Consider the following 7552-nt stretch of genomic DNA (forward strand, 5'->3'; position numbering starts at 1 on the left):
GATGCAGAGAGCAGTGATGTAATAGAGTACACACTGGAGGTGTGTATGGGGACTAACGTGTCTGGGAGCAGGCGGTTTTGGATAAGGATACGAAGGCGCTAATGCTTTTCCAGGAACGTTTAATACAGCTTTATTAAAAGTCTAAAGCTCTAGACTAGGGCTGGGCGATATGGCTGAAAACTGTATCACGATATCAGTGTTTCATATCGGTCGATATCGATAATTATTGATATTTTTTATGACCCATTTAAAATAAGGACCAGGAGAAAAATATATTACATTTAAACACTTTTATTTTAAACTTAACCTTCCTCTGATCATAATCCCCTCAGTTATTAAGACAGAAATGTCAACAATAACCAGGAAAACTCAAATAATTATAATGTAAACATAAGTCAAGTCACAATGAACACTTAACAATTATCTCTTAACATTTAAGGTCCAAAAATGAAAGAAAATGTAAGAAATGCTTAATAAAGTGTAATAAAATAGTGCAAAGTGTTAAATATAAACATAGAAACCTGAGAATTCAGTGCAAGTTTAGTGCTAGGAAGTTCACTAGCTGTTCACCTTCTGGTGAATAAAGTGTTTTAAAATATGTGCAGTGTTTTGTAAACATAAATAAAACTGAGGTAGACTGAGATACATCTGTAATATAAAAAAACAAACCTGATACATTGTTTGATATATAAAACCTGCAGAAATATAAAAAGTAGCTGACTTTTTCTTTTATTTACAATTTCCTCGTCACTCTCTACGTTGCTAGGTTACCAGAGAGTGAGTGCTTTTGTTAATGCAACCAAACTTGCTTCGCAATCTCTGTTTTTTTTCCGACGAAGAATAAAAAATATCGAACGTTTTATCGAACACATTTTATATTGATATCAATCACGTGTCTATCGCGATACATATCGCTATCGTTTTATCGCCCGGCCCTACTCTAGACAGAAATCAGGTACCTAATAAGTGGCGTCTCAGTCACCGTATGATTTCTATCACCGGATTATTTAACCAGGCTGTAATGTACATATAAATTTGTAAATATATAAACAGTTTGGTTCATCTATTCACTCCGAAAAAGAGAATGTGTTACTGCGGAACAGCCCGGTGATCAGTCCGATTGCTCCTCCAGGGATCTGAACAGCGTGAGCTGTGAGGAACTGGGTCCTCTGCCGCCCGGCTGGGAGATCAGGAGCACGGTATCAGGAAGGATTTATTTTGTTGACCACAATAACAGAACCACACAATTTACAGACCCGAGATTACACCATATCATGAGGTAAACACACCCCACAGTATGTGAACTGGAGTGCTGAAATCTGCACTTGTGCTCTTAACATCTGATTACTGACCCGTTTAAATAACCCTGCTATTAAACTGTTCAACTGACATACTTCATACTTTCAGAAGGTAATTCTGATCATTAAATGAATATGTGTGTGTTTGTGTGTGTTTGTGCACGTGTGTGTGCACTAGCCAACAGTCTCAGGTGAAGGAGTCGAGTCAGGCTCTGCCAGTGCAGATGGAGGTTCCTGTAGAGGAGGGTGAAGGCGAGCTGCCTGTGCGGTACGAGCGAGATCTCGTCCAGAAGCTCAAGGTGCTGCGCCATGAGCTCTCATTGCAGCAGCCTCAGGCTGGACACTGTCGCATTGAGGTGTCCCGTGAAGAAATCTTTGAGGTAAGAAGAATTGGTTTTCATTTATCTAATGATTTTACCTTGTGAAACCTTTTAATAAAAGAACTGATATCAGTCCAGATTCTAAAAAACATTGTGGTTCACAGTTCCCGACTCTGACTGCGTACGACTTTGACTGTGACATGTGACTGCGCATGTCCTTTATATGTTTCGTCAGGGTTTCCTCCACCATTCAAAAGACGTGTTATAGACTCTCTTCACTAAACTGTGTGAACGAGAGAGACATTGTGTCCTGAGGTGGGTTAGCACCCCACCCTGGATGTCCCCAGTCTTGTACCCCGTGACCCTGTGTATGATCATTAGTATAGAAAACGGAACCTGCTTTAGTGAAAGCTTGCTCCTCTTTATTTGCACTAAAAGTTACATTAACATTTCATTTGTCACGTTTGCGCACTCGTCACAGACGACGTCCAGAAAAATTCTCCACTTTCACCAGTCAACACTGCGTTTAGTCCTAAAGCTTATAAATAACTACCGATCACCTAGCAAGGAAAATAATAAATGTCCATCACTGTATATAAACAGTATGCATGGACGATAATAGAAACCGCTATAAAGCAAAAAAAAAAAGAATAAAATTGCTTTAAGCTGCATAAATCTAAAGTCGTCGTGGTTGCCTTTGAGTGGCGCCGCTGTAACGCAACACTCTGTTTTTTTGCAGGAGTCGTATCGTCAGATCATGAAGATGAGGCCGAAGGACCTGAAGAAGAGGCTAATGGTCAAATTCCGTGGAGAAGAAGGCTTAGATTACGGCGGAGTGGCGAGGTGAGACGTGCTCCAGTCATGGCTGAACATCCTGGAGATTTCACCGAATCTCAGAGTAGGATGCTGAATGTGACTGAAATTTGTTTTTGGTTGACTTCCTGTCTCTTCCTCCAGGGAGTGGTTGTACCTTCTCTGTCACGAGATGCTTAACCCGTACTACGGCCTGTTCCAGTACTCCACAGATAACATCTACACGCTGCAGATCAACCCCGACTCGTCCATCAACCCTGTGAGTTGTGTAACCTCATCATGTGGTGTTGTGATTATCCTGAAACATTCCTTGGCTCTTCAGTCAGTCGTTCTGCTTTTAATGAAGGTTTAACAAATAAAAAAAAGTCAGCTCTGTGGTATTCCCAACATATGGTGATGGTGTGTTGGGGAGACGGGCACTAAGCATTAAGGCTGTGTTTCAGGACCACTTGTCATACTTCCACTTTGTGGGGAGGATCATGGGCCTCGCTGTGTTTCACGGCCACTACATAAACGGAGGCTTCACGCTGCCCTTCTACAAGCAGCTCCTGGGGAAACCCATCCAGCTTTCTGACCTGGAGACCGTGGACCCTGAGCTCCACAAGAGCCTTGTCTGGATTCTGTGAGTCACAAATTATTCATCAACCATCAAAAAAAAAATCTGTGAAATGTTAATAATGAGGGGCACGGTGGCTTAGTGGTTAGCACGTTCGCCTCACACCTCCAGGGTTGGGGGTTCGATTCCCACCTCCACCTTGTGGGTGTGGAGTTTGCATGTTCTCCCCGTGCCTCGGGGGTTTCCTCCGGGTACTCTGGTTTCCTCCCCCGGTCCAAAGACATGCATGGTAGGTTGATTGGCATCTCTGGAAAATTGTCCGTAGTGTGTGATTGCGTGAGTGAATGAGAGTGTGTGTGTGCCCTGTGATGGGTTGGCACTCCGTCCAGGGTGTATCCTGCCTTGATGCCCGATGACGCCTGAGATAGGCACAGGCTCCCCGTTACCCGAGGTAGTTCGGATAAGCGGTAGAAGATGAACGAATGACGACTGTTAATAATGAAATAAAACGTCCACAAGACACAATAATAACTGAATTCACACACAAGTTTACACACACACACTATTCTAGTTGTTAACCGGATGCTCAGTGAGTGTTTTCCTGTTTTGGAGATCGACACACTGAGGACAAACGAGGCACTAATACACTAGAAACTATTACAACACGATGCATTAAGAGTCGGGGTGTGTAAACTTTCGAGCAGGAGGATGAGTGTAAATCATTATTATTTGTTTAAAAGATCTTTTTGTCATTGATTACTGCTGTTTAGAAGCTACGTAAGATATTGACACGTTTTTGTTTTTTTTACACCATTCCTCCTTTTCAAAAGTTTACACCCCCTTCGCTCTTAATGTATTATTTCCGTGGAGATCGATCATACACTCAGTGATTACACACAGTGGGGTTGAGTCAGAGTCAGGGCTCGGTGCAGGACACTCGAGTTCTTCGCTCAAACCTTCTCACACCGTGTCTTCAGGGATCTCTGTGCTTCATGTACAATAACGTTATAAACCTACAGCACATAGAGACATTCGATACAGTTGTGCACTTCCTAGTTTGTGGTAAAAGTCAGGAGACGTAGCACATGTGGGTGTAAAGGTGAGGTGTCCACATGCTTTTTGCGTAGAGTGTTTGTTATTAATACTTTTACCTTGAGGACCATCAAGCTTATTGTTTATTTTTAACACATTATTCACACCTCTCTTACCTCGGGTGTGCACAGAGTTGTAAAAGAGTTGCATTGATCGTATTAAGTCCATCATTAATCATTACTTTCTTAATCCGTCTAACGGTTTGGATGAGTGGATGTATTCTGATATTTGTCACAGGTGATCTGATTTGTTCTTATAAAGCAATGCATTTCAGGTTTTATTGAACGAAAACCTTTCCTGTGTGATTGCTGTGTAAAAGTTCACTTGTGTTGTAACGCTTACGTGTCACAGAACATTCTGGGTTTTTCAGAAAATTCCACACGGCCTATTTTTCATTTATTTTGCAGAGAAAATGACATCACATCTGTTCTGGATCATACGTTCTGCGTCGAACACAACGCTTTCGGCAAATTCCTCCAGCATGAGCTTAAACCCAACGGCAGAAACATCCCAGTGACGGAGGAGAATAAAAGGGAATATGTCAGGTATGACCGAAATGCAGACCTAACCAGCAATAATACGCTCAGCCCCAGGGTTCGGTGAGGTGCGCTCAAGTGATCTTTCACCAGGAGCCATGTTTTCATATTTGTGAGGTTTAATACACACATATACACACACACACACTTTTCCAGAACCTTCTGCTGTTCTTCATGGTTCTTTAGTCCTTCCTGATACTGTTTCTGCTTCTGCTGATGTTTTAAAATCCACATCTCTTGAGGCATCAGCACATATTTTCCCAGTAATCTTCTGCCTTCTGTTTACACTCCTCATAATCTCCCAGGAGCTGTACAAGGTCATGGTGCAGGTTAATTATTATTTAAAGCTTTCCCAGCAGCAGTGCATGGAGGAAATGCGCTTCTGTCAGGAACCAGAAGAGGGCAGCAGTGTAGATGAGTTTTGGCAGCGAGTTCAAACACTTCACGTTTTTTTTTTTTCCCCCTCCACGGTCAGCATGATGGAGTGATGCTGGCTTATAAGCCGCTGGTTTTATTTATTTATTTATTTAAGCCTTTCAGGACTGAGATGTGAACGATTTATTAGTTGTTTGCTGACGGCCCTGGGTTCCGTTTTTTTTTTTACGGATACTGTTCCGATGTCCAAACACGGATTTTGTGAAGAGCTGCAAATTTAATTGGTTTTTATTTATTTGATTTTTTTCTTTAGACTCTACGTGAACTGGAGGTTCATGCGCGGCATCGAGGCCCAATTCCTCGCTCTGCAGAAAGGCTTCAACGAGCTCATCCCGCAGCACCTGCTCAAGCCTTTTGACCACAAGGAACTCGAGGTACTCAAAATCTGAGAAGTCAACCTCATACGTTTAGATCACTGACGATGCTTATTTTCAGCAAGCGTCGAGCGGTGACGTGAACACGTCCGAGTTCGGCTTGTTGAACCGTGTTTCTTCATTCCTCATGTGTACAGCTGATCATCGGAGGACTCGGGAAGATTGACCTGAACGACTGGAAGGCCAACACGCGGCTGAAGCACTGTGTGGTCGACAGCAACATAGTGAAGTGGTTTTGGCAGGCGGTGGAGTCGTTCGACGAGGAGAGGAGGGGCAGATTGCTCCAGTTCGTCACCGGCTCCACACGTGTCCCTCTTCAAGGCTTCAAAGCACTGCAAGGTGGCTAAGAGATGCCATGTGCACATCTCACACTTCATGTCCTTGTGTTATAATAGGACACGTTGAGGCTTGTGTGTCCTGCTCTGTCAAGATTAAAATCAGTTCAATTGATACAAACATCTTTAAATAAGACGTGACTTTATCCTAAACCCAAATAAACTAATATTTAATGATCTTTAATTCAGGAGACCGAAATCTGTTATTACTTTCTAATTAGGTTCATATTCATCCCGTGGACACACGGTGACGAGTAATCAGTGACGCTAACATGCTAACAGTTCGCTTCCAGACGTAATCTTTTCAATTGATCACCTGCTGATTGCTTCGCTAGATTAGACCGCTGTTTTTATCTGTGATCAGAAGGAGAACAGTGATAACTAGAATGTATGTTTGTAAGGTTCTACAGGTTCTGCAGGACCAAGGCTCTTTACTATCCATTTGATCGACGCCAATACGGATAATCTGCCCAAAGCTCACACATGGTAACGCAGCAGAATAATTATCTCTGTTTATAGTGGCTGCATGATTAGTTTACACAATCCGAGTGACGTTCCTTTGTCTTCTGCGTCCAGCTTCAACCGCATCGACATCCCACCTTACGAGTCGTACGAGAAGCTCTACGAGAAGCTCCTGACTGCCGTGGAGGAGACGTGCGGTTTTGCCGTGGAGTGAACGGTTTCGTCCTGCCAGCAACCACTAACCCGTCTAACAGCCCCTTCGACCCTACTACTACTACTCCTCCTCTTCCTCCTCTCTCTCACTCTTCCTCAGGGTGGACAGGAAGGTGCCTCCCTGCAGGCTGGAGCTAAAGGCCGTCTGAACCCTCTCCCGGGAGGCAGGTGCTACACAGGGCCACACACACACACACCAGGCTGTTTCCAGGCTGCTCAAGGATTATTTATTTCTGTTGTGAGTCAGACGGTTTTAATTTGCATTACGATGATGACCGGTACAAGAAAAGAAAGAAAAATCCTGGTTTTTTTTTTATTTTTCTTCTTTTTTTTCTTCGTATTTTAAAATAAAAATCGCTTGCCTGTGTCGTTGAAACGGTGGATTGCGGTGGATTTGAAATTCAGCCGAATTTTCATCACCGAGCCACAAAAAGCACATAGAGGTTTTAGACCCAAACTGATCATGATGCTTTCTGCTCAGAGGACATGAACCTCTGAGAAACTGCAGCTCCTCTCCCTGTTGCAATATTCTCATCTTTACTGAGCCTGGGGACTTACGCAGCAGCGCTCGCATTGTAATCCTGAGGATCTTTACCCTACAGCGAAGAACAGACAGACCAGAGGTTTTTATACTCCACTTGAATTCAGTGATGTGTACAGACAGCTCCCTTCTACTCTTTTTGCATCTTATAGAACGACGGTGTACATTTCAATGATGAGCGTCTCTTATAGTGTGTGTCATCATTATTATTATTTTTTTTAATTATTGTTTTTTAAAAATTGATCGCTTGTTACGTAAAACTAAACCTTTTTCCCTGTGATCATGTCGAGAATGCTTACCATGTCTTAGAACTTTTGGTGGGGGTGTTCGTGTATGTGTGCACGTGTGTGCACGTGTGTGCGCTTGTGTGTGCGTGCGTGCGTGTGCGTGCGTGCGTGTGTGTTTGTGTGTGTGGGTTTATGTGTGTGTGTGGGTTTATGTGTGTGTGTGGGTTTGTATGTGTGTGTGTATGTGCGTGCGGGTGTGTGTGGGTTTGTGTGTGTGTGTGTGGAATTGTGTGTGTGTGGGTTTGTATGTGTGTGTGTGTGTGGGTTTGTGTGTGTGTGTGGGTTTGTAT

General features: G+C 43.2%; 1 protein-coding gene across 4 annotated transcripts in view; it reads left to right on the top strand.

Moving 5' to 3' along the window:
* The window catches only part of smurf1 (SMAD specific E3 ubiquitin protein ligase 1), a 34020-nt gene extending 26468 nt beyond the window's left edge, over positions 1-7552 (top strand). The window contains exons 9-18 of one of the 4 annotated variants that reach the window (XM_060897081.1): positions 1082-1279; positions 1477-1678; positions 2358-2461; positions 2576-2690; positions 2875-3053; positions 4487-4624; positions 5304-5424; positions 5562-5763; positions 6170-6245; positions 6336-7552. In XM_060897081.1, the coding sequence (XP_060753064.1) occupies positions 1082-1279; positions 1477-1678; positions 2358-2461; positions 2576-2690; positions 2875-3053; positions 4487-4624; positions 5304-5424; positions 5562-5763; positions 6170-6245; positions 6336-6435 (1435 nt within the window). In that variant the 3' untranslated portion in view covers positions 6436-7552. Of the gene's footprint in view, positions 1-1081; positions 1280-1476; positions 1679-2357; positions 2462-2575; positions 2691-2874; positions 3054-4486; positions 4625-5303; positions 5425-5561; positions 5764-6160; positions 6246-6335 lie in introns of all 4 variants that reach the window. The other 3 variants (XM_060897079.1, XM_060897083.1, XM_060897082.1) reach the window with 3 other exon arrangements.

This window comes from Tachysurus vachellii, chromosome 21 (genome assembly GCF_030014155.1).
Source record: "Tachysurus vachellii isolate PV-2020 chromosome 21, HZAU_Pvac_v1, whole genome shotgun sequence".
Classification (NCBI taxonomy): domain Eukaryota; kingdom Metazoa; phylum Chordata; class Actinopteri; order Siluriformes; family Bagridae; genus Tachysurus; species Tachysurus vachellii.